The sequence below is a fragment of the Chelonoidis abingdonii genome, chromosome 6 (genome assembly GCF_003597395.2).
Source record: "Chelonoidis abingdonii isolate Lonesome George chromosome 6, CheloAbing_2.0, whole genome shotgun sequence".
NCBI classification, from domain to species: domain Eukaryota; kingdom Metazoa; phylum Chordata; order Testudines; family Testudinidae; genus Chelonoidis; species Chelonoidis abingdonii.
This window is the reverse complement of record NC_133774.1, coordinates 114,323,840-114,347,015: the sequence shown is the minus strand read 5'-3', so window position 1 is coordinate 114,347,015 and position 23,176 is coordinate 114,323,840. Positions and strand designations below refer to the sequence as shown.

General features: G+C 41.0%; 1 protein-coding gene across 3 annotated transcripts in view; it reads left to right on the top strand.

Moving 5' to 3' along the window:
* The window catches only part of KDM4C (lysine demethylase 4C), a 431,136-nt gene that overhangs the window by 318,563 nt on the left and 89,397 nt on the right, over positions 1-23,176 (top strand). For all 3 annotated transcript variants that reach the window (XM_032803407.2, XM_032803405.2, XM_032803406.2), the window contains one exon: positions 5,678-5,786. In XM_032803407.2, coding sequence (XP_032659298.1) covers positions 5,678-5,786 — 109 coding nt within the window. The remainder of the gene's footprint in view (positions 1-5,677; positions 5,787-23,176) is intronic.

Here is a 23,176-nt window from a genome sequence, read left to right as displayed (position 1 = left end):
TACATGTCCACTGAAGGTAGGACAAGAAGTAATGAGCTTAGTCTGCAGCAAGGGAAATTTAAGGTTGATATTAGGAAAAACTTTCTAACTCTAAGGAGGAGTTAAGCTCTAGAATAGGCTTCCAAGGGAGGTTATGGAATCCCCATCTTTGGAGGTTTTCAAGAACAGGTTAGACAAACCCCTGTCAGGGGTGTTCTAGGTTTTCTTGGTCCTGCCTCAGTGCAGGGGGCTGGACTAGATGACTTCTCAAGGTCCCTTCAAGTTCTACATTTCGTAGTCTTTTTCTATAATTTTAGATCTGTTTTAAACTGAATGTTCATTTATCACTTGCTTTTCTTACTAAGGTGTTGACAGGTGTAAACAGGTTAACAAATAAACTAACAAAAACAGCAAAAAGATGTCACCTAAATAGAATGCAATATTGTCTTTGTCTCAGGCACGGGGGAAGAAAGACAAGGTACACAGGGGATGTGATTTAATTAGGCCACAACTTTAACAACGGAATTCATCTGGGAAATATATATTGCAATAACTCATACATTGCAGATCATGATTCCTTCTTTAATCATTTCCACCTAATGGGGAGCTGAAAGTGAGCCTCCCACCCCTGCCCAGCTGGTTCCCAGCTCATTGCTGGGACCCACTCCACTGCCTTCACCTTATATCAGGGTTAAGGGATTGAGGAAAGCGGGTTGTCTCTTTGTTGTACCTGACATAGGGAGCCCCTGCTCCAGTCCCCAGCCAACCTGCTAAATTGTGACAACATGAGCTGTGCCTCCTGATCTACTCCACCAGGTCCATGAGCTGCTGTGTGGAAGATTAAAAAAAATAATAAAAAATCCTACCCCTCTAATCTGTCAGTGAGAAAAATTCTTTCTCAGTCCTCAAAAAAGCAACTAACTGAAGTCCAGAGCAGACCAAAAAACCCCAGTCCTGTACTAATCCCCTGGGAGGGAAGGCTCAAGCTAGAAGGACAGAGCTTATAAACCCTCCTCCAGCCACTCAGAGACCAGTGGCTTACCTGAGTCCCACCAGCCTGCCCACTAGCTCAGGTGATGCTTTCCTCCCTTCTTGGCTAGCCCATTCCAAACCCTTGTGGAAGGGGAGACCCTAAATAGACCCATTAACCCAGTGGTTCCCAAACTTGTTCCACCACTTGTGCATGGAAAGCCCCTGGCAGGCCAGGCCGGTTTGTTTACCTGCCATGTCCACAGGTTCAGCCGACAGCAGCTCCCAGTGCCACAGTTCACTGCTCCAGGCCAATGGGGGCTGTGGGAAGCGGCGGCCAGTATGTCCCTCGGCCCGCACCACTTCCTGCAGCTCCCATTGGCCTGGAGAGGCGAACCGCGGCCACTGGGAGCTGCTATCGGCCGAACCTGCAGACGCAGCAGGTAACAAACCAGCCTGGCCCACCAGGGGCTTTCCCTACACAAGTGGTGGAACAAGTTTGGGAACCACTGCGTTAACCATTTTTCTCTGCCAGTCCAGAAAAAGCCTCCATGACTTTGGGGCTGCGGGAGTTACATTTGATGTCTGATGCTGAGAGTTCATACACAGCAGGTTTGAAAACACCGAGATATCTCTTTTGTGCACAGTTTCTTAAAAGTATTTTAAAAATTCATGTGTCACTGGTTTTAGTTTCTGAAGGAAACTGCCACCATGCATGCTGTAAAAATGGTAATCTTGCCCATAATCGGAAAGTTTGCATTCTATCCCACTGTTGGTCCATTAAAAATTGTGAAATAATAGCTCTCTACAGCAGACTTCAACTTCTATCTCCTTGTCCATATAATAAAATACATTGCTATGGACCTTTGACCACCTCACCTCCACTCTGTCCATAGATTCATCTTCTCCTGGACATGATCTACCATTCCAAACCTATAAGCAGCTTCAAAACAACCTGCTCCTGCCAATCTGGCGGTGTGCATATTTTTTCTGCTTCATATAGAATCTCCCCCTCACTCATATATACTGATTTGACGTGCAGGTTGGGCACTATACAGTTGTGATAGACTGAAGGACTAATGAACCAGGAATACTAGGGGAGTGAGAGCTTTACCCCATCAGCGAGCTATGAATCCCTTTGTTTGGTGGAATACCACACTTGTTTTGAGCCCCTGGTAGATTACGAGAGGTTAGACCATAAAGCTCTGACATGATGATTTATAGAAGAGCTACTTTATTTATAAGTTTTCTCTCTCCCCAAGGCTTTATAGTTAGCTACCTGATATTAAGGAACTCTGGCTTTACAGGCAGGTGGTTATGAAAAAAAGTTTTAATAAAAAATATTAAAACTCAAACAATATTTCTGTAAACTGTGGCATGACCATCTGTTATCCAGGAGGGTATGAGGTCGTCTAAAGTCTTTATTGGGCCTCATTTGGGATGACCTTCATAAATTTCTCATCTCTACATCACTTGGAGTACTGCTCTCATTTCATACTCATGCCAGTTACACTTTCATACCACACAACACTTTTATCTATTTTATATTTATGCTGCACTTTTCTGGATATTTTTCTTAAATCTGAATGACTAAAATAGCATTATTATGGTGCAGGAGGGAGGAATGGTTCCCCGTTTGGTCTCTTCCCCCTAAGTCCCTGCTGGCCCCAGACCCCGCCCTTGTGGACCGTTTCAGGTCTTTGTTTCCTGCATACCTCAGGGAGATCTGCAAGAATTGGAGCAGAGTAAGTGCATGGAACTGGAAGGGGCAGTGGAGTAGGAGGGCACTGGGGGCAGTGAAGAAGGAGAGAGTCATAGAAATGTAGGACTAGAAGGGACCTCAAAGTGGTCCTACCTGTGCTGAGGCAGGATTATTCCTGGACCATCACTGACAGGTATTTGTCTAATCTCCAGTTACGGGGCTTCTACAACCTCCCTTGGCAACCCATTCCAGTGCTTAACAATCGTTATAGTTAGGGAATTATCTACCCTAAATTTCCCTTGCTGCAAACTAACCTGATTACTGCTGGGTGGACATGGAGAATAATTGATCACTGTCCTCTTTAGAACAATCTTTTACATATTTATCACATTGTGATGGGTTAGATCACAGAAAACCCCCTGCGAGCTGCCAACTGATGTGCCAAGACTACCTTTGCTCCTGTTTTTCCTGCGAGCTCAGGACTCCAGCACCCTGTCTTGCTGAGCCAGACACTCTCGTCGGCTCCAACAAAGACCCAGGGTCTGAATTACTTGCCCCAAAGCTGCAGGTTTACCTGAAAGCAGCTCACAGAAGTGCACTTGTCTTTGGCGCTCAGATGCCCAACCCCCAATGGGATCTAAACCCAAATAAATCCTTTTTACCCTGTATCAATCTTATGCAGGATAAACTCATAAATTGTTTGCCCTCTATAACACTGTTAGAGAGAGATGCACAGTTGTGTGCTCCCCCAGGTATTAATACATACCCTGAGTTAATAAGTAAAAAGTGCTTTTATTAAATACAGAAAGTAGGATTTAAGTGGTTCCAAGTAGTAGCAGACAGAACAAAGTAAGTTACCAAGCAAAATAAAATAAAATGTACAAATCTGTCTAATCAAACAATACAGATAAGATCCTCACCAGTTCCAGAATGCTCCCTTTTACAGACTAATCTCCTTTTAGCCCGGGTCCAGCAATCACTCACGCCCCTTTGTTCCAGTTTCTTCCAAGTGTCCTGGGAGGTGGAGAGGCTCCCTCTTTAGCCAGCTGAAGACAAAATGTCAGGATCTCCCTGGGGTTTACATAGACTTTCTCTTCTGGATAGACACCCCTCGCTCCCTCCCTCTGTGTAGAATCCAGTCACAAAATGGAGATTCAGAATCACATGGGCAAGTCACACGCCCATGCATGACTCAGGACATGCAGGTAGCAGCTATTACCCACATGCTACTTTGAACGTCCTCAGGTAGACTTCTTATGTGAATTGGAGTCTTCCAAGCTCTTCGTCTGCTAAGTGCCTCCTGATTGAGCACTTAACTTGCACATTCCTTTCCCAGAAAGTGACCAATGTTCTAACTGAGGCTACTTAGAAATCAAGCAAGTATACAGCCAACGTTCATAACTTTGAACACGCAAATGGTACCTGCAAACAACTAGGATAAACATAACCAGTAGATCATAACCTTTACATAGATGTGTTACATGGCATATGTAGCAAAACCCTATTCCAGTTATATCATACGTACATTTATAAGCACCCCCCCATAGAGCCTTATGGGGTACACTGTCACACATATGCCCCCTCAGTTTTCTCATTTCTAGACTATATAACAATGCATAATGAGGGGCAGCGGATTGGAGGACGGTGTAGAAGAGCAGACATTTGAATCAAGGAGTGGAGGTATTCTCCCTCCTTCAAATTGTGGAAGGTTCATTACTTTCTTCCCTCCTGCTCTAACTGCAAACCTTAGGGGAAGTCACCAAGGACTTCACCAAACCCAGTGACCCTTATTTGACTCTTTGAATACGCCGAAGTAGATTTGTTAGCCAACTGTGAATATCCAGTCTGACTCATATTTAAATTTAGCACAGTTTCCTGGGTGTTTTTTTGTGCTAGTTATAATGTTCTTACCTGTTTTTTTCCAGTTAGTTACTAACATATAATCTCAATCTTAGTGTCATCATCACAAAGGTTTGGGAGTTTTTTGTTTGGCTGTCTATTTATATTTTGAACCACTACTTGGAGAATCAGGCAGTAACTCATATTGGCAGCTATTCTGTTCAGATGCAGCATACTCTTGTCCCACTCAGCTGACTTCCTCCAGTTGCAGTGAGGTGTGTTTTGGTGAGTCCTTAGTCATGAGGAGCCGTGATCCCAGATGTTGCTTTCTCCAATCACAAGGGTCCAACTCACAGATGAGGGCAAGGACATCCCCAAGAGCATTCCATTCTGCTATTTGTGCAGTTGTGTCAAATTCTGACAGGGTGATAATGCTGCGGTTTCATTCTGTTCTAATTCTGTGTCTGTTTGCCTGGCAACACAGAATCCTGACAGTGTCGCTGGGTACTGTGCTTTGGTAGCTGAGTGTGAGTGTCAATATGGGAGTTGACTAAAAATACCCACTTACATCTAATTAGGGTTAATCCAAAGAGCTGTAGTTTAAACTGTAAATTGTATTAATGACATATTGTGTAGGCTATACGTACAAACATTGCTGGCACCACTACGAAAGTTTTGTACTCTGTAAAACAAGTGAAAATACTTGAAGAGGCATTTACAATAGATTCGTGTTAACATAAGGATTTTTCTCTAATGTTGAAACAGTACATTTCTGGCAAATAGTTTCAAAACTAGATTGCTACATCTTATTAAAAAATGTCGTGACTAGTTTGCCTCATACTTTTAAGTGGTTTTGGAGTGGCAGAAAAGGCATATGGTATATTGTATTGCCATCACTTCTCCGGCATAATCCACTTATTTTGTTGTGCTGATCTTTCTATCTGAAATAAACCAATTTTTTTTTAGGTATCTGTCTAATGCTACTTAAAATTAAATCTTAAAGATAAACACTGTCAATCGACCTTGCATTTTGACCTTTTTGTTGTTGTTGCAGCTCATAAAATAAAGCAAAGAAATGTAATAGGGTAGGACTAGATGGTTGGTTGGTTTTGTCTGAGGGGTGCACCGTTTTTAATGATCACATTTCTGTACAATTTTTTGGTGTTATTGACTTGCCACTTTTCGCAGGTGGGCACATGTGATGTGCGCAATCGCAATTCCAGAAGTCAGATTTGGTAATGTCACAGAGAGGACGCCAGTAGACACTAGGAGAATACCTCTGCAGAGATTAAAATTGGTGAGTAGTAAGGCTCCAACCTGCTGGTGTTTTGAAATATATACAAAATCTCATCTCTGGTTAGGTACATTCACATACATTTCAGGGGGAAATTTAAATAAACAAAATGTCAGTTAAAAGAGAAAATTTGCTAAGGATTGTCATTGTTTTTCACGTATAATGATAATTTAGGTATTTTAATTCTTCAGCCAAGTTCTGGATTACAACCTTGGGTAAGAGGCCTTTGCCATAGGGATAAGGAAGGAGAAACAATGAGCATTTTCAGTCATGCTCCTAATACTCCTGTGACTGCTCATTGAGGATACTGCTGAAACTAATAAACCAGAATATCTCAGACGTCTTATTTGTGTTGTATATTCATGAGGGTCTCCCCCTCCCCCAGGGAGCCATTTATGAAGTTAAAATGATGAGACATGGTAGTCTCATGATATTTTTACCATCTGAGAATTGAGGAATGTGCACAGACCAGATTGCACATTATATTGGACTAATAAATGGCTCACTGAGGCCTCGAAAAAGCAGGTGAGAAATATAAACACAAAAGCTCGAACTATAAATGCTCAGACCTATCCATAGCCCTAGATAATCCTTCCATCCAGCAGAAAGTCCCATGCACTAATGAGAAACCTACAAAAGCGTTTGTTAAATCAAAGAGAATTTTCCCTATTGGGTTAGACCTAAATTACTTAATTTATCAGACTATGCTTCAGTATGACACACACTTCCTCTGACAAAAGGAAAGTGATCCCCTGCCCAGTGAAAAAGAAAAGAAAACAACCCCATCTGTTCTCTTTATCCACACCAAATGTTATGGAAAAAATGCTTATTGATATACTTAACCTTGAGCTACCCTTTCCTTGCTGTAACATTGTCAACTATTAATTGTTAGTTTTAATTCATTGTTCTTTATATTTTGTAACTATTTTTAATTTTGAACTGCAGCTTAACCATTCTTAAAATGTAGGCATGTCTGACAATTGGTGTTTGTTCACTGAGATTTCTCAAGTCTTTGTGGGCTTTATAGACTAACTGTAATGCATATTGAACATTTTCCTGCATCTTTTTGCCTCCATTATACAATCTGTTACAGAGAAACTCTGACTTGAACACTCTTTATCTAACGTATGAAATATTCCCAAATGCTGTTTCAGCCTTCTAGTATATTTTTTGGAAAACCAGAAAGATGGTCAATGTCCCGTTGTCCTCCCCTCCCAATTTTCCTGCATCTGAAGTCAGACTTTCTTATTTCAATACATGGCAATGTAGCCCTATTGTATATGGGCTCTCACTGTGTGAGAGAAGGCTCTCAAAATCTCATTTTTAACCTACAATGACTGCTCAATTTGCTTGTCGGCCTCAAATTCTCATTAATCTAAATATATGAACACAGGAATCACTGAATATGAACGTAATGCTCTCATACTTTTGAGGAACCTAAACAGTCACAGATATGATGACAACAACTTGGTTGGTGATTCTTAATTGAGGGTTTGTTTTCTTGAGACTTTAGAAATGATTACTGGTAATTTGCCATGCATTGTGGGGATAAATAACCCCTCTATATGAAGTTCCCTCCTCTGATGAGCTGCCTGTGGCTTAAACCACAGAATAGGTCCAGTTCTGTTCAAAATCTTCATCGATGATTTAGATTATGGCATAGAGAGTATACCTATAAAATTTGTGGACGATACCAAGCTGGGAGGGGTTGCAAGTGCTTAGAATGATAGGATTAAAATTCAAAATGAGCTGGACGAACTGAAGACATTGTCTGGAGTAAATAGGATTAAATTAAGTAAGGACAAATGCAAAGTACTCCACTTAGGAAGGAACAATCAGTTGTACACATACAAAATGAGAAATGACTGCCTAGGATGAAGTACTGTAGAAAAGGGATCATAGTGGACCACAAGCTAAATATGAGTCAACAGTGTTAACACTGTTGCAAAAAAAAGCAAAAATTGTTCTGGGATGTATTAGCAGGCGTGTTGTAAGCAAGACACAAGAAGTAATTATTCTGCTCTAGTCTGCAGTGATTAGGCCTCAGCTGGAGTATTGTGTCCAGTTCTGAGCACCACATTTCGGGAAGGATGTGAACAAATTGGAGAAACTACAGAGAAGAGCAACAAAAATGATTAAAGGTCTAGATAGAAAACATGATGTACGAGGGATAAGTGAAAAAATTGAGTTTGTTTAGTCTGGGAAAGAGAAGACTGAGCGGAGACATGATGACCGTTTTCAAATACATAAACAGTTGTTACAAGGAGGAGAGAGAAGAATTGTTCTTCTTAATCTCTGAGGATAGGACAAGAAACAATGGGCTTAAATTGCAGCAAGGGAGGTTTAGGTTCGACATTAGGAAAAACTTCTTGTCAGGGAATGGTCTAGATAATACTTAGTCCTGGCATGAGTGCAGGGAACTGGACTAGATGACCTCTTCAAGTCCCTTCCAGTCTTGTGATTCTATGATCAAGGCAAAAGGCCTCTCAGGACTCCCTAGCATGCAATAGCACAGCTTCTGCTCCACCCTTAAAGAGGATACACCTTTTATTCCTCTCTGTAGCCAGCCTCACTGTGACTGTATTGTACCTCCATTCTCCCCAATATCATTCCTTCAGTGACCCTAGCCTTGCATTCATGTGTATAGAAGGCTGAGATTGTGCCTGTCAGGTACTTTGGTACCAGATATGGACTAGTCACAGATCCTGCTTATACACCACGTGTTCATCATAAGATCCTTAATGTTCTGCTGGTATGGCGGAGGTTGAAATACGGTATCTTACACACAGTGGCACCTAGTATAATACACGTTAGCATTCCATTACATCTTCCCATTTAAGTTCTCCATTACTGCCATTTAAAATGTTTACACTATCATGCTCTCTTTGATGTTCAGTACATATCAGTCTGTTAAGTGTCTCTGAATTGTACTGGTTTTCTAATTGCACAGTCCGAATGCATAACAATATGATTATCTGGCATGTTGCAATGACTGGCAATGGTGGGTTTGGAACCTTTGAGTTATCATCATCTTGTTCTGCATCTGGCATCTTTGAGGAACAAACTATAGACACTGATGGTTCCTGTTAAACTCTCTACTGTCGGACTTGATCACGTATGATCTGGGCACTCCATTTTTTTCTTTGACAAGTGGAGTTGTCCATCCCTTTTCTCCATCCAATTTGATACAAACACAGTCACCAGGTTCTAGACCTGGCAGTTCTTTGAGTGACTTCTGTTGTAAAAGTGTTCATAAGGCTATTTTAGTCTTTTTTATCTAATTTAGCTATTCTCTTCATGCCTGGCCACTTTGGAGATAGTTCTTTTCCAAGAATGAAACAGTAATTCTGAGTTATCTGCCCATCAGGAGTTGTGCTGGACTACATCCAATAGCTGCTATTGGTGTTGATCTGTAACTCAGAAGAGCAAGGAATGGATCTTCCTGCTACTGGATTTTCTTGGCTGTCTATACAGCTCTTTCAGCCTCTCTGGGGACTTGTGGGTAACTGGGATTGCTACAAATATAATCAAAACCATATTTTGTTCAGAGTTACTTAAATTTTTCTGCAGTGAATTGCGTTTTTTTTGTCAGTCCTAGTTATCCTGGAATACTGAAGTGAGGAAAAAATGCATTTGTTTCTTGACACTGCAACATGTTTTGTCTTTCAAGTACTTGAAAAAATAGTGCACGATGATGAGGTAGTGGTGTCCTCTGAATATGCATTAATTTGTAGCTAATATCTTCCTACCTCTCCGGTAGAGCTGTTTTATACACTATATGGTTCGTCATTGTTTCTTAAATTAAGATGTACTGGATCACCTTTCAAAAGTCCAGTATCATCAAATCCTCTGCGTTTTCACCTTTCTCACTAGGCCCACTCCTGTTGCTACACAGTAACTCAGAAAGTTGTTGGTCTTTGCAAGGCCTGTGCAACCATTTAGGCGACCTCGGAGGTCGCCAAGGGCGCTAGGATTTGGGGGGTGCCATTTTCTTTGGCAGTGACCACAGCAGCCGGATCTTCGACCACCCCGGTCGCCGCCGGCATTTAGGCGGAGAGAGGTGGGGCAGGGGAAGGCTACCTGCAGCAAGTAAGGGGGGAGGGGCAGCACACAGGGGAGCTCCCCGCCCCAGCTCACCCTGCCCCACCTCCTCCCCGAGCAAGCTGTGGCTGCTTCACTTCTCCCACCTCCCACCTTGCAGCACCTAAGTTGATTGGCGCTGTAAGACTGGGAGGTGGGAGAAGTGAAGAAGCCACGGCGTGCTCGGGGAGGAGGTGGGGCAGAGGTGAGCTGCTTCACTTCTCCTGCCTCCCGGGCTTGTGGCGCCAATCAGCTTAGGCACTGCAAGCCTGGGAGGCAGGAGAAGTGAAGCAGCGATGGTGTGCTCAGGGTGCTCGTGCGCGGAGCTGGGGTGAGCTGGGGTGGGGGGCAGAGGGTGGGGAGTTGCCGCATGGGGGACCCCTCAGGTTGGAGGGGGGGCTTCCATGGGGGGCACCTCAGGGCGGGAATGCGGGGGGGAGGAGGCGCAAGGTGGGAGTTTCGCCTAGGGCATGAAACATCCTTGCACCGGCCCTGGGTCTTTGATCCTTTGATCTCATGCATTCTCAATGCAAAACTTTTGTCTTTGTAAGTTGTTTCTGTGGTGAACTGGCCCATGCAATTCAGAATACCTTCAGTGCTAAGCAGAGCTGTGACTTCAGCTCTGGGAGGGATTGAAAGTGATTATAAGTCCTTTCTGAGATGCTTGTGACCTCAGTGCCTGAGTCAATTTTAAAGTCAATAGTCTTGCCTTGAATATTCAGTTTCATTCTCCAGGCAGGTTCTATGTCATCTCAAGTGATAGATCCCAGAAACAATGGCTCCTGATTGTCTGTAATATGAGCCCACTCCCTGACTGCTTTGGTGCGTCAAACTACTGCAAAATGTCTATATTTCATGCATTTATTATACCATGTGCCTCTGGCTGGAGTTGTCATCTCTTGGGATATGACTTTTTCACCTTTTGTGTATGTAGGCTGGAATTAGTCCCTCTTAGCCTGTGAGTTCTCTTCCCTTGCCTCAGGGGTTTTATGATAATGACTTTTAACATTCAAGGGTCCATTTAGTGTTTCTAAGCTAGTTTCAGGTTTTTCAAATTGCTCCTGCCTTTTGTTCTGTCATTTGACATATTCTGACTGCTTTGCTCTCTGTATAGCTACTGCTAGGGTTAAATCTCTCTTCAGTTGTCGTTGCTCTGAAAATTTTCTCTGTTAAGCCAATAACCAACTTATCTCTGATACATTCATGTTTTGCATCCCCAATGTTTTCAGCCAATGTATACATAGGCCTTATAAAACATTCATTATTTCCCCCTGGTTCTTGAAATCTCTGGTGAAAACATACTCTTTCATAAACCACATTTCTCTGAGGTATAAAGTATGCATCACAAATAGCCAGAACCCTTTCATAGTCATCTTTGTGACTATTTTCAGTGAAGTCAAAGGATTTAAAGATACTCTGCTTGGTTCCCCAACGCATAAATTAAAGAAGATACCTATATATCTCCAATATCTTTGCGGAGTTTGTTTGCAATTTGAAATCTTACAAAATATTGCTTCCAGTCTGTCTTTTCTGAAGATCTGTCAAAACTGAAGTCCTCTGGGGCACTGCAGAGTGGCATGTTGATGAGATTCTGTAAGCCTTGTCGCTGTTTTCCTTCTGTTTCTGTTCTTACTTAGGAGTATGGAAGGCTGAGATTGTGGCTAGCCCTTTAGTAAGAGTATGAGGATGTTTATACCTTCTCCCTGCCTTTCATACCCATGTAGGGCCAAGGCATGTTCTGGCCCAAAAAAACATAAGACAAGCATTTCAACTACCAAATGTCTCTGTCAAGTTATAGTTTGTGATCTTCACAACTATCATAGGCAGTTTCAGGCCTGGTCAGGACTTAGGTGTTGCAGGCAGTGGTTAAAAATGTGTGAGACTTACAATGAAACTGTGACCATCTCACCTTGTTACAGATTTCATTACTAATCCCAAAATTTATTTATTTGTGGTAGTGCCTACGATATACATTTTAGGTACTTTCCAAACACTTCAGAGGGATAGTCCCTGCTCTGAGGAGCACACAGTCAAAGGACAAAGAAGTAGACAAAGGTCATAGGAAGGAGAATAATCATCATAGGCAGTTTAAATGCTATTTATATACAAGTGACCTTGTCTCGCTATAGGTAGCATGTCAGAAGTGGGTCTTCAAGAGGGACTTAAATGTGGACAAGGTAAAAGCCTTGCAGATGAGCTCAGGGATGTCATAATGCGTAGAATGCTTCACAGAGGAAGGCACGAAAGTGAACATGGGAGAATTTGACAGATAGGGAGATGGAGGTTGGGAGCTTTGGAAAGGGGGATTGGGAAGAAGAGGAACATGGAGTTTGACAGAGGAAGGAGGCGCAGATTTATTTATAGCTTTGAAGATGGTGTCAGCTTGGACCAAATTAGTGAGCTGGGGTGAAGTCTATAGCAGAATGGGGCCTATTTGTGGTTTCCTGTGGAACCAAGCATAATTAATGGGATCTCATGGTTTCAGCCCCAAAAGGCAAAACTTGATGGTTTTGGCTCAGTGTAGCTTTGGGTTTGGATGCATTTGAAACCTAAATCAGAGTGAAACTCAGGTGGAAACTCCTGCCAACTGTCTTACAAAAGATATTTTCCTTGGCGCCTTAATTTTACATAGCTCTATGTGACAGAAACAGATGGTGAATTCCTGACCCCATTGAAGTCAGTAGCAAAACTCCCACTGACTTTAATGGGGCCAGGATTTCACTCAGAGTGCTTAAATATACTCTGTAGTTTCAAAAGAATGTTATTACTTTGTTTGGGTCTGAAAAAAGAATACAGTCACATTCCATAGCAGAGTGAAGAAATCCTTGGAGGTATGAAGCCAAACTGACCTCTCAAATACACACACACACAATTCCCATGGATATCCTGGGATTTGGCCCATAAATGTAAACCTACAGGAATACGGGATCTGATTCTCATTTATGTTAAGGCCTGTTTACAGCGCCAGGGTGGTGTCTTAATGTAAATGAGAATCAGGCTCACTGTGTTTAAATGTTTCATCTGAAATCAAAGTAGCAGTTAAAATGTAATCATTAGCTCTCCTTTACTAAGCCGATATATTTAAAACATCTTCTCTAAAATCATCTCTGAATAGTACATGATGAACTCATTAGCAAAATGCATTATCTACCTTTGTTACGATCCAAGCTTTAAAATACTTGGATAATATAGATTGAGTTTGTCCCAACAGGCAGTGGCTGCAATGCTGTACTGAAACTGAACATAATATGCCTTTGTTTCTTTATCTGTAGCGCTTCCTATTATTTTTACATTTGAAATCCGATTTCCTCAACAAAATAGAGGTAGGAAATGAGTTTAGCAATAGCTGAAGTTGCCCTTGGGCTTTCAGTGACCTCAAATTTGTATTTGACAAGTGAACTGAGAATAAGCGCAAGTGTACTCTGAGTGAGGAACATTATTTTGAAAAGAAATTTACACTGCGATGATGACTGATCTACAAGCCTTTCAGTATCTGGCTGATGCTGTAGCATTTTGTTTAGAAGCCTATACACTTTAAAATTTTCACCTGAAGGCAAATAATAGTGAGCTTGAAAGCCAAAGATTATAGTTTTGAAAGGTACATCAATTCTGAAAATAGAGAGGTTTCACTGGGGTAAGCCAAACGAAGAGTGGAATCGAGGGAAAAACGTGTTTGAGCTTTTAAAAGAATGGGCAGGTGTTCTCTTACCTATCCTTCTGTTTCAATAAGAAAATCTGAAAATAAAATTAAATATATTTGCAGATATTGCTTGTCTTCTTTGTTGTAGTTTTGCAGTAGAATTCATTTGTTAAACTGAAATGGAACTGTGGAACTACTGCACTGTATTTCTGAAAGACTAAAGAAATACTTGACTGTGTTGTCATGTAAAGAAATGTTAATTTCCTCACAGCATTTCCAAAAATATTGCTAGAGGGGCAATGAAGGAAAGTCATTGTATTATACTTTAACTTATACACTGACTGGTTCACATGCTCACGTTTTTGAAGAGAAAGGAAAATAGGCAAAGAGATGGAGACTTGAGCTTGTTTAATCACATGTCCAAATTGTTTTAACATTGTAATTTAAATAGCTTTAAATAGCACAGACACTTTTCTAATTAAAACAATGTTAAAATGCAGATGATACAATAACTGATCAACCTACTGCAATTTATAACACCAATTAAAATGTACAGTTTCATTAAAATCATGTGCAAAACACAATTTAGTGTACATATTTATGTTACTACCATTGTAAGATTTTTAATAAGTGTGACATAAAAATGTGCATTACCAGCTGTATAGTACTTACTGTCAGAATGATTTGATACAATGAATAATAGATCCTATTGCAAACTGTCAAATTTGTATATTGCTGTAATACTGAACCATAAAAACCTTTTGAATGGAATGGAAAATGTTAGATGGGCATGACTACATATAATACTTTTTGAAGACTGGAGGTATCTGTAATAGTGAAAGCAGAATCCTTAAAAAGTTAACTAGTTACTGCAAATTTCCCTTTCATACAAAGAGAATAACTTCTTTGCAAAAAGAAATTGATTTTCACTTTAAAAAGTTTGTAAAAACGAATTTAGGTTTTGAATCATTAAAAATATTCATGGCAAGAACCGTTGTCTGTTCAAAGCAGGCCTTTGCAACTATGCAGTTGAGAAATTCAATTCATAAACTGAAGTTGCTCCCACAACTTTCACTTGGCTATGTTGCTGTGATGGGGAGGTCCACTCATCGCTAGTCTGGCACCTCCTGCTGGTTCCTCTAGTGATTATCTCATCAGGTGACGCCCCTTCCCATGGTTCTCACTCGGTTGTGCTCTTTGGTCTACAGCCCCTCTCTCACTCCAGGAACTGTGGTATCCTCTTCATGACTCAGCCCTCTGGCCAGGCACTCAGCGTCACCCTCCTTCCAGGGTATAGTCCTTCCAGTTCACTGCCCTGCCAGTGCCACTTCCCCAGTAGCAGGTAGGGGAACCCAGGTCAGCCCTCTAGTTTGGGTGCCAGCCCAGGGACCCTACAACACACAGCCAAAGTCTGTTCAGTCCCCAGCCTAGGTGCTTACTCCTTGTGCTGCTTCCTACCCCAGCACTCCCCCTTCTATGGGATTTGCTGGCCTCTCTACTCCTGCTTCCCAGGTAGCAAACGTGGGCTACTTCTCTCTGTAGCCCCCAAAATACCTCCCTTCTCCCAGGGGATGACTGCAGACTACCTTCCTGCAAGTCCCCTTCCTCCTCTCAACTTCCTGGATTTATGGAAGCACTGCCTGTTCCTACACAGGTGAGCTTCCCCTAATGAGAGCTTTCTTCTCAACCTTCAGCCTAATAGGTTAATTGGCCCATCTGGCCTCCATTAACCCTTTCAGGGTGAGTGTGGGATTGACAGCCCATCACAGTTGCACATATACTTGTAACTATCAATCAACTGAGTTTTATATTTTTACAGGGAAAGCAGGAATATAAAATGTTCTGATATGCCAGGTGGCCAAATTAGGATTGTTGGAGCATCCTTAACTTTTGGAAGTTCCTGCCTTTTGAGTGGATTGATAACTTAACCTTTTCATTGCATTATCACTCCTTCTTTATATTTTTTTAAATAAATTTCTCGTTTTATTTTTAAGGAAAAAAAGAAAAATTCTAAACTATTTCAGTTGCAGAGCATACAGATTCTACTGACTTTGAACAAATATCACTAAGCTATACTTGGTCTGGTGATGGACTGTGGTACTTAACAGGCTGAATGTACTGTTTGGGGTGTGCTGGGGAATTCTAGGACTAGTTACTGGGACTCTGGAAGAGGGAAATCCAAAGGAGGGGCTTCTTGCAGATCCATCCTGAGCCCACCAAGAGGGTGTCCTGGAAGTGGTGGTTATATGACACAAATGTTTCCAAATCAGTATTTTTAAAGCTTTTCAATCCACTATAAGTTATGATGTTTTCAATTTTTTTACTGATTTGGGATGAAAACTGATTTGGTTGAAATATAGGGATTTCCAATTTCCAGTACTAGCCTCAAAGGGAAATGTCCAACCTGATTAAACTGCTGAATCCTCTTTAAACTGTAACAGTGCTTTAGTGCAGCTATAGTGTAAGCAATTTCTTAATGCCCAGTGGTCTGAGTTGCTTTCTGTTGAACAGTGTGAATGACATATAAACTTGGTAATATTTACATGTTAATGGCTTCAAAACTACTGAATTAATTTTCTTCAGACTTGGCTTATTTTTTAAGTTCCAGTCAGATTTACAGAAAAAGCTTCTGTAAGTTCAAAGTTCTTAGCTTATGGGTAAAGTTTTTGAAAGCACATTAGTGACTTAGGAGCGCAAGTCCCATTTTCAAAAGTGACATAGGCACTTGGGCTCGTAAGTGCCTAAGGGCTACAGTTTTAGATGTTTGTAGGTATCTAACTACATTTAAAATAATGGGAGTTAACTGCCTACATACTTGTAAAAATCTGGCCCTGAGTCACTTTTGAAAATGGGATTTGGGCTCTTAAGTCTCTTAAGCACTATTGAAAATTTCGGTAAGTAGGGCCATATCTGCACTGCCCTTTGGACTATGGGTGTGTGAATAGCAGTTTGCGCTAAAGTGCTGCATTGTAACTCCCCCATGTGGGGGCTGCGGGCAAAGTCATTTTTGAGTTATGGAACAAAATTTCTGACTGGAATATGAGGCAATAGAGTCTCGATAAATGGGAACAGGATTCAGAATTAGAAAAATCCCAAACTCTAGCCCTAGCTATGCCATTAATTTGCTGTGTGTCATTTAGGTAAGACACTTTGTAACTACAACTCTGTCTCCCCATAGGCGATAATACCTATCTTGATTGGATGTCGTAAAGGTTAGTTGGTTAATGGCTGTGTAGTATTTTGAATATGTATTGTGCTATAGATTATTGTAAGTGCTTAGATACTGCAGTGGTGGGTTCTCTATAAATCTGAAAAATAGAGAGTTGTGGGTTGTTTATGTCCTAGTAACCTAAAATGAGTAAACTATGTTTGTTTCAAACTTCCAAACAAAAAATCCTCTTTTGGGTTAAATGAAACCTGGAAGGTTTCAGTACAAATGAATTGGACTGAGAAAGTTATGAGCAATTTACAGAGGGTGGTTTAAAATGGATAAGTAAAAGCAGCAAAGAGTCCTGTGGCACCTTACAGACTAACAGATGTATTGGAGCATGAGCTTTTGTGGGTGAATACCCACTTCGTCGGATGCATGGCTACCCTTGTGATACTAAAATGGATAAGTGTGTGTGTCTGTGTGTGTGCACACACGCAGTGACTTACGTATAATAAGTAATAGGAACGAAAAGATCCTGACCTCTGCTGTGAACAGATATGTTCAACTCATGCCCTGGATATGAGAGAGATTAAACTAGGACTATGTTTATAATGAGGATATCTAATGATAACAAAGCATGAGAGCAAAGCTTGAATACATGTCACCACAAACTCAAGATAAAAATGCAACTTCTTAATAAAATATCAAGAGCAGGGGTTTATTTTGTAGTAGTTGAGTACATATGAAAACTAGAGATGTTTAAAGTCAATTTTTAAAAAATTCATCCATCTTACATCACTTATTATCCCATGGGTCAGTTCTTCTATCTGTACTGGAGCATATGTCAATTTAAGTTACAAGAATACAGCCCATACATGTATTGTTTAATCTTCTAGAAATTTCCATTTTTATTCTCGGTAGGTCATAAGTTCTTGTGAAGACATCTTCCTGGGATGTTGGATATATTTACATGAAATACATTTTAAAGAAACCAGAACTCTCTACCAATGTCACAAACACACTTAAGCATCTTTGTTTCATACCTTTATCCCTGTAAGTCAGTCATTTCCAGTGTTTTGTGGACTTCTGCTTGATTTGGGCAGAGAAAAATAGATAACTGTAAACCTAAACTGGAAAATGAACGCAAAGAGGATTTTTACATTTTAAACATTTAGGGTTGGACTGTTAAACATTTGCACCCAAATTTGTTCTGTTTCCACTTTCTGTTAGGTGGCACCTGCCACAGGGCACTGCATTGGTGATTCCTGGAGCATGGGCACAGTTTAGATTGCAAGCTTGAGAGTCAGCCTTCAGGAATAGAAATCTGTCTTTCATTTCCTCCCATAAGAAACTGTAGACTCCTGGAGGTGGAAGAGGGGGCCTGAGGTGAGCAGAAGAATGCAGAGATAAATGGAGTGGCTTCAAAGGTAGTACTGATTTTTAAAGAGAAAAGAATGTGAGAATCTCTCTGTTGCAGGTCCTGGATTCCTGCCAGGAGGTACCTTATTTCCAAACTGGCAGTAGGTCTCAGCAGGTTCCCCTCATCTGCAGCTGCCAAGAAAAGGAAGTGGAGGCCTGCTAGAGCCTCTATTCTGAAAGGAAGGTGGCATCTCTCTAGTGCAGTCCAGAGACTGGCTCAAGGGAACACAGTTCTCCCTATGTTTCCAGTGTAGCTCTTTAAAAGCAGTTCACTCTCTCCCTCTGTTCAGCTTGCTCTTGCATTCCACCCCATCTTAAGAGAGATATGTGGTCTTTTAGGTAGACCACACATCTCTCTAAGTTACTGGACATGTACCATAGATCAATGTCAGTGCTTTGAATTGTACCCAGAACTGAATAGTAGAATTCTCCACTTTTGAAACATGGCATAATTGCCTCCATATAGATAACAAAACCACATCAGTGGATAGCCACATTCTGTACTTTTAGATTTAGGTTCTGTGTAGTTTTCAGTAGTGGTCTAGATTCTTTTCATTACCTACCAGCCTCACCTCTGACTTGTCTGGACTGAGCTCTAAGCAAATTACTTTTTTCATTCCCCTTATCTTTACCAGGCAGTTGGAAAGCCAAGAATACACTCTCTGGATCTGACGAATACAAGGCAGATAATTATATGTCAACGTCACACTGGTGGCACTGCAGCCTTTATCATTTTATTGTCTACCCTAGTGGCCTCACCTATATGTGGAGCGGTAAAGGTGACAGCATGTATGACAGAGAGCCCTCTTTGCAGATGGCGATTGCCCAGCATTACCCTCTGTTACTTCTGAGAGGAAAGTGAAGTGTGATTTTTTTTTTTTTTTTTTTTTTTGTCCACCCCACCAGGGTCCATGAGTGAGATGACAAAATCTCATGGTCAAACACAGAAAAGAGAAAATCATGAATGTTTTTTTTTTTTTTTTTTTTTTTTGTCCACCCCACCAGGGTCCATGAGTGAGATGACAAAATCTCATGGTCAAACACAGAAAAGAGAAAATTCTAAATGTCTTTTCATTAAATTAGAGTCTGTTGTGAGATTTTGCAGTAAAGAACAAGAGGCATAAACAAACTAGGAAAATACTAGAGAAGAGCAACAAAAATGATTAAAGATCTTGAAAACGTGACCTATGAAGGAAGATTGAAAAAATTGGGTTTGTTTAATCTGGAAAAGAGACGACTGAGAGGGGACATGACAGTTTTCAAATATATAACAGGTTGTTACAAGGAGGAAGGAGAAGAATTGTTCTTAACCTCTGAGGATAGGACAAGAAGCAATGGGCTTAAATTGCAGCAAGGGAGGTTTAGATTGGACATTAGGAAAAACCTCCTAACTCTTAGAGTGGTTAAGCACTGGAATACATTGCGTAGGGAGGTTGTGAAATCTCCATAATTGGAGATTTTTAAGAACAGGTTAGACAAACACCAGTCAGGGATGGTCTAGCAAATATTTAGTCCTGCCATGAGTGCAGGGGACTGGCTTAGATGATCTCTCAAGGTCACTTCCAGTCCTACAAATCTACAGCACTTTGTGAAGGAGAAGACTATGACCAGTGTCTTGAAAAGAACTTGCCAAATTATACAATTATCTGCATTGGACCTCATACTTGTAGTAGGAGATCTGTTGTCCAGCTATATTGAAAGAAGGACAAGAGACACCTGATACGGATTTAATCAGGCTTCAACTTTACTTTAGATGTCTGGGACTAGCCGGCAGATAAAAGTGTACAGTGCAGGTAAACCCTATTTATTTTATTTTGTAATTACCCAGGGAGGGGAATCTCTTCCTAGCTTCCCCTCTTTTTCCATTCATGTCCCTCTAGCAAATCCATTGCTGGGACCTTACCATCCACCCCTTCCCCCTCCTCCCCCGTAGGAGGGCAATAAGAAAGGGGGGTTGGCTCCCTGCCATTCCAAAGATAGGAGCCCAAAACCCCACACCATTCCATTCCTTTAACCAGCACCTCCTTTTTAAGTCCTTTACCAGGTCATTTATCTGGTCACTGGATGCTTTCCCTATGGAGTACCTGCACTGGACATCCACCATAAGAAGGCACCAGTAATTAGCTTAGCTGCCTCCCATCCCACCCCTGCTCCTGCCTTGCCTGCTGTGTGGAGGAAGGGGTTTCCAATGCCAGAGCTTGCAACTTTAAAGCCTTTTGCCCTTACGTTCCAAGGGGGTGAGTCAGTGCTGCAAGGCTGACCAACACCACCTCTTTTCCTACCTTGTTCCCTCCCCTCTGCCATAAAGCACTACTGTCTTCCTCCGGCAAGCCTGGGCAACAGCCCCCTGCTTTTAGTGCAGGGCCGTCATTCTCATTCAAGTGTAGTTAAACAAACAAGGTTACAAAACACCACAGTTGACTGACATTACATTCTAAAGATCTGATCCTGGAAAAGAGAAAATTTGTGAGCCCTTATTTTTCCTGCATTGTCCTACTAATGTCATTCCCTTAACAGAATTGAGGATTTAGTTACCCACATCATCCATTCGATTGTGGGGAAAAGAAAATAATTACCATTATTACATATATGGAGAGGTCACTACTTGAAATTTGCTTAATAAGTTTAATTCCATCCCATTAATGTACTTCAGTTTTGTGACTTTTTATTGTTAGGTATTTTACCCTAACAATAACATACAGTTATTTCAGTTATTTCATTTTTCGAACTGCTCTTCTCTGAGATCACCGTCTGATGTTATTCCTTTTGTATCTCTTTCAGAAATGTGTTTGGTAATTCTTTGTCCCAAAGAAGGTATTGTTTTTTGTGCATACCTCACACAGACTTTAACTAGATTTAATACTGCTCTTTCAACTCAACATTTATAAAACCTCGTTTAACTTTACACACATTTTTCTTTTATTTTTAGTAATCGAGCTAACATCAGAAAGCAAAAGCAGGTCAGGGCCTTTGAATTTCACATCTTTAATTTTACAGGCTGCAGCATGGATATCTGATAAAGTGAATTACTCCACATCTGCAGATTTCTCCACTGCCTTTCACCGGGAACCCTGAAACTTTTCTTAGTATAAATGAGGTAATCGTTGGACCTCACTCTAAAGCATTTGCAGTTAATTCTTCTGTATGTCAATAGAAAGCCAAACAACTGTGCTGTTGCTGTCAAGAAACCCCTTAAGGGAGTTGGTGTCAAGCAAGTTGACTGCTTCCTGCCTCAGCCCATGGCTTCCCATGAATTTTCTCAAATCTTTGCTATGCAAAAAATATCTAGAAAAGAACATAAGAATCTGCCCAAGGGTCCTGACCTAAAAGAGACAGCCAAATTTAAACTCTTGATTCCCTTTCCTAAAACTCCAGATGGAGGCCTCCTCTGCTGAGACCACACTAACAGCCGTGTTGAGTGAAAGATAGGAAAGAGAGCTGACCACTCTCTCACCTAGTGAGACTTAGTAGATTTGGGTTTCACAAGAAATATTGATAACTGATATGGGAATCATTAAACCTGCTAACATTACCACTGACACTAAGAATGGCCATTGCCAAAAGAAGGTAAAGACTCTTGAAACCAGGCTTACAAACTGGAATAAGGTAAACTTGACATGCACCTTCATATAATCAAGCAACTTTTGTGTTAAACTGAACATAAAAATAGCCATACTGGTTCAGACCAAAGGTCCGTCTAGCCCAGTATCCTGTCTTCTGACAGTGGCCAATGCCAGGTGCCCCAGAGGGAATGAATGAATAGGTAATCATCAAGTGATCCATCCCATCACCCATTCCCAGCTTCTAGCAAACAGAGGCTAGGGACACCATCCCTGCTTATCCTGGCTAGTAGCCAGGACCTATTCTCCATGTATTTATCTAGCTCATTTTTTGAACCCTGTTATAGTCTTGGCCTTCACAACACCCTCTGGCAAGGAGTTCCACAGGTTGACTGTACATTGTGTAAAAAAAAATACTTCCTTTGGTTTGTTTTAAACCTGCCACATATTAATTTCATTTGGTGGCCCCTAGTTCTTGTATTATCAGGAGGAGTAAATAACACTCCTTTACTTACTCTCTCCACACCAGTCATGATTTTATAGACCTCTATCATATCTCCCCTTAGTCATCTCTTTTTGAAGCTGAAAAGTCCCAGTCTTGTTAATCTCTCCTCTTACGGCAGCCATTTCATACCCCTAATTATTTTTGTTGCCCTTTTCTGAACCTTTTCCAATTCCAATCTATCTTTTTTGAGAACGGGTGACCACATCTGCAAACAGTATTCAAGGTGTGGGCATACCATGGATTTATATAGAGGCAATAAGATATTTTCTTTTTTACTATCTATCCCTTTCTTAATGATTCCCAGCATTCTGTTTGCTTTTTTGACTGCTGCTGCACATTGAGTGGAAGTTTTCAGAAAACTATCCACAATGACTCCAAGATCTTTCTTGAGTGGTAACAGCTAATTTAGACCCCATCATTTTATATGTATAGTTGGGATTATGTTTTCTGATGTGCATTACTTTGCATTTATCAACATTGAATGTCATCTGCCATTTTGTTGCCCAGTTACCCAGTTTTGAGAGATCCTTTTATAACTGAAATCCAAAATGGAAGATCTAGAAAATCAGAGCTGCTGTTCCAACTGATGTATTGTTAGGATCCCAGAGGATTTAGAAAGATCAGATATAGTACCCTTTACAAACTACCTTCTGCAGTCAGCTTGTTAACAGCAATGAACTCATCAGCCCTCTAGGCCAAAACCTATGGGTAAGTCAGGAAAAATACCATGAGCAATCATACTAACATTTCTAAGATTTGCAGATAAAAGAATCCTGCCAATATCTCAGAAAGTTTCTTTTAAAATGATCATAAAATACATTTTTGTATGTATTTCAGCATAGAAATGATGGTCAAATATTGATTGTCCCTGATCATGTGTGTTATTCAGCTGACCTGGTCAACTGATTTTTTTTCATAATGATAAATATTAATTCTTTGAAGAGACAAAGGAACTAGAGGCACTTCTTCTGGTCCTGGAGCCTTTCCAGATCTCATTGAAGTAATGAGTCCTGACTTACATTGCAGGTCTCATCAAGT